At 43.5% G+C, this 4,159-nt stretch overlaps 1 protein-coding gene across 1 annotated transcript; it reads right to left on the reverse strand.

The window, feature by feature from the left end:
* Window positions 1–549: 549 nt before the first annotated feature.
* LOC104455857 (mechanosensitive ion channel protein 5) lies at window positions 550–2,883 on the reverse strand. Its single transcript, XM_039317945.1, is given in 7 exon segments — window positions 550–1,004; window positions 1,104–1,406; window positions 1,498–1,556; window positions 1,559–1,623; window positions 1,801–2,047; window positions 2,050–2,379; window positions 2,382–2,883. Coding segments are annotated over 7 exon segments (1,638 nt in total). The 3' UTR covers window positions 550–872.
* Window positions 2,884–4,159: the final 1,276 nt, after the last annotated feature.

A 4,159-nucleotide genomic window follows, 5' to 3' on the forward strand; every position in this document is an offset into this window, starting at 1 on the left:
CGATGAAGTTATATCTACATCCCTTCCCACATGACTGCTCCCGATGACAATCTCTTTTTTTGGATTCTGGCTGGTTAACTATTATCATTTGTCTTATAATCTGTAAAGCTGTTTCTCTACTATATGAAACTTTATTTCACAAAAAAGGGCCAAGTTGGATGTCACCTAATGGTTCTGTATGAGTATCAGGGTTGTATGGATTTTGAAGACTTGGGGGGGTGACCGGGGGTTTTGCCATTTATCCTTAAAGCCTTTTTGATACTCTATTTCGTGCTGAGGTAATGAATGGCGTGTAGTCCTTTTTTTTTTTTGGGTGAACGGACGTATATTGTTGGAAATCAGTCTTTTAAGCGATTGAAACAGAGATGGAAAATAAAAACAACTTTTGGCATGTGAAATGGCTTTCCGGGGTCTTTATGTTGCCATTTGCTTGAAGGTTTCCTTAAAAGGAAGTTTAGGATAAATGTCGGATAAACTAGAATTGCTGAAAAGTAACGGGACAACCATCACTAGATATATGAATATCTACATTCTGACAACTCTCTTGAGTAAAATGTCGTATCCCTTCAATTTCAAAGCATCATTTATATAACCCATTCTCTAATTACAAGTATACCTCAGATCAAGTTAGGAAAAGAGCCTAAACGTGACGGGATAGATGGAGAAACCAAATTTTCACTGAACTGCGATGAATATGTTCAATGAGAAAGGAAAACCTCATAGCCAAAGAAGTAGTGGTTTGCCGGAGTCTGACACACGGTCCGCATAGCACTGCTAACGTGGAATGCCAACTGCCTATCTTCCGTCGGTGAATGCAGCTCTTTGTCGAACCAGCTGAGCAACTCAGCCAGCGTTTTCCCATGCTGGAGGAACTAATCTTGATTGTGAAGGCGGTATTGGATGCCGACGGCCTTCGTTGCAAGAGTGCTGTTTGGATATATAATCTTTTGATTGTCATACCTCAGAAACACGGTCGTCAGGATGTTTATCTCTTCCACAACCATCTAAAAGGATACAGCATATGAATGGGCGATGAATAACAGAAGAGACCATGTACAAGCCAAAGCAAATAGAGCAGTGAATATACAGTCGACACGTGATACCAGTATTTACCTGACTCCATCGATCTCGCACCTGTCGCCCACATCATACGGACGCATCACGAACAAGAAGACGATGGCCTCAAATATGGTCTTGCTGGTGTTCCTGAAAATAAATGCGACAAGGACGAGCAGCGAATAGAGAAAGAACAGGAACTTGCTTGTTGCTATTCCCAGGATGAGAAGCCAGATGATCAATATGATGATACCGACTATGACGTTGACCACGTGATGCAGCTTGTCGACTGCAGTCCTGGTGTCATTTAAGGTCAAGGCAAGTGCTCTCCTCCCCCTGAAAGCATTGACCTAAAACGATTTGGTTAATTCGATTAGCATTGAAGACCAAAAAGTATGAACAAGCATGTCTAAGGACCTAATTTAACAGAATTCCACTCACCAGCCAGTTCTCCAGGCACGACTTGCTGATTATATTCTTGCATTCATCAACTCCTTCAAGAGACTCATCGTATTCAAGGCTTCATGGTCCTTCATGAACCGCTTCAGATCTTCCAAGTAGATAAACCTAGCAACATCAATAAATTAAATAACTGACTCGGACACTTTCCATCATAAAACCAGATAATATCAACTGCACATAGTGCGCCAGTTAATTGGAAAGAGATCCAATCAGGGAAGCAATTGCCTCATTCAAGGATTATGTCAAAAGCTCAAAACAGGAGGTGAAGAACTATGATCTTACTTTGAATTAGGCTTAGCCACATTTCGAAAGATCTTCCTAGCTGCAGCTTTGGCTTCGTTTTCACTCGTGATCATTGTTGCCGACTCATCCTCTTGAGAAGAATCCTGTATCTGCTCATCCAACGTCGAGTGAAATCCATGCCGCACGACATTAATCAATCTTTTCATATTCCAGGCAGACACATTTTTGGGATTCATCTTTTGCAAGTGCTCCATTGTGATCCCTCCCTCGCTGTTTCCCGACAGCCCTGAGAGAGCTTGGTGTTCTTCTCTCGGGGACTTCTCTGAAGCCCTCCTCCGCTCCCAACTACCATCCCACTTTCAGTTGGAAAAGCCGCCGCCCTTAGATCTGGCCGCACAGTCACTTCTGCTTTCTGTAAAGTCTGGAGATCACATGCAATCTCCTCCTCCTCTTCCTGTCTCCTCCAAATTTCAATCACAGGGGGACCCGACAACGTCTCGATCACGTACTGATTGAACAGAGACTTCTGGATCCGTTCAAAGTAGGTGCTCACATGGAACGACCATGCCAGCACCTTGATGATCAGTGTCTTGATCAACCACAGTAGAGTCCCCACCAAAAGCACACCAGCACCTTGGTGACGTACCTCAACCTGTCACTGTTCGTCTCCCTCTCGACCTTCTTGTCGAATAGAGCATGCCAAGCAATCAAGACCAATCCCAACCACAGGCAGTTCTGCACTGCCTTTCGAAGGCCGTAGACGAAATAAAGAACCCGTTTTCGCAGCAGAAAGTTCCTCTCGATGAAGAACACAACTAATCGAATCATCCACCCAGAGACCAACCTCCCACAAATCAAGACCAGGACCATGACCTCCCACTTCCACAGTTTGAGCTTCCACAAATCCTTATGCTTCAATGCAGGAATCGCAAGAGTATAAACTAAAGCACCAACGATCAAGACCAAACTCACCAACTGTAACAGAGCCATGGCACCGACCTGGGTTTTCTTGAACTCCTCTGGCAGGTCTTCTTCCAAGAAGATGTCGTCCTCGTCCTCATCCCCTGCCCTCCCCAACATTCCAGACCGCGGAATGTGACCCGATCTTCGCAGTAATTCCATGGATCAGTGTAAACAGAGAAAACAGAACAAGCTTTGAAGGTGTGTGAGAGGCGCGTGCAGTGGAGAAAACGCGGTTGCACTTTGAAGATGGAGTTGTGAGAGAGAGAGTGCAGCTGGCCGCCGAAGCAGAGGATATATAAATGGGGAGAGGAGGGAGGAAACAGGAAACGTTCCGAAATAGGCAGCTCGTAAGAGGAAACAGAGCAGGGCGCTCTGGGATTCCGTTGAGAATCGAAATTCGCTTTCCTGTTCTGTTCTCCGTTCCAAAATAGGCAGCGAAGGTCGAAAGAGGAAGCAGCCGTTGGAAATCGAAATTCACTTTCGTGTTCCATTGTCTGCATGGCCAGGGTTTCCCAGATGCCCTTCGTACAGAATGGAAATTACCGGACTGCCACTCTCCCGAAAAATTCGGTAGCAATTGCAAAGTTTTGATGTTCAAAACGCGATATCGAAGAAGAGAAAGAAATATGGGAGGATAGTTTCGGTATATATATATATATATATTCTGTGTGCAAAATAATAAGGTATTGAAATATTCGGTGCAAAAATGATATGTATGCATAGGCGTCGTCATTTAAAATTATGTTTATCAAATATTTTAACACAACTTACCCATACACAACATGCGGTTCGATATCATTAATTGCAAAAGTTAAAAACAAACCGTTCGATATCAGTCTTTTAAGTGATCGAAAGAGAGATGTAACATAATAAATAACTTTTGGCATTGTGAAATGGCTTTCTAGGTTAAGGAACTCCTCATGGCCTTTGATTGTGTTTCCCTGACTCCCCAAACCTCAATTTGCCAGTTCATGCCTTATCTTCTCCTCTTCCATTGATGTATCACGTATGAGCAAACCCTCCTGAAAACTCAGTAGCCCCGGGACTCTAGTTTTTTTCTTGTCTTAGCTTTCTCCTCTTGGCATGGCCTAGAGAGCTTGAGTGCCTAGTACTAGTTACAGATGTAAAATGCAATGTTATTATAGACAGGCTGCTCGATGCTAATACAAAATTGAGCCAACTCAATGAGCCCAGGTGTACTAAAAGCTGTGTAGTCCTTTATGCAGATTAGAAAATCGATAAGTATAGTGAAGTCATGATTTTTTACATAGATCCATATTGATTCATTTGCTTCTATTTTGCAGAGGGACTATGGAGTAGGAGAGATGCCATATCCACTGGAACTGTAAATAAAACGGCATTACCACGTCTACATTACTTCAAGTGCCCCCTGAATGGGCAGGGGGTCCAAGCTGCTCCTGTCGCGAACAAATAT

Source organism: Eucalyptus grandis, chromosome 7 (assembly GCF_016545825.1).
Source record: "Eucalyptus grandis isolate ANBG69807.140 chromosome 7, ASM1654582v1, whole genome shotgun sequence".
In the NCBI taxonomy this organism is placed as follows: domain Eukaryota; kingdom Viridiplantae; phylum Streptophyta; class Magnoliopsida; order Myrtales; family Myrtaceae; genus Eucalyptus; species Eucalyptus grandis.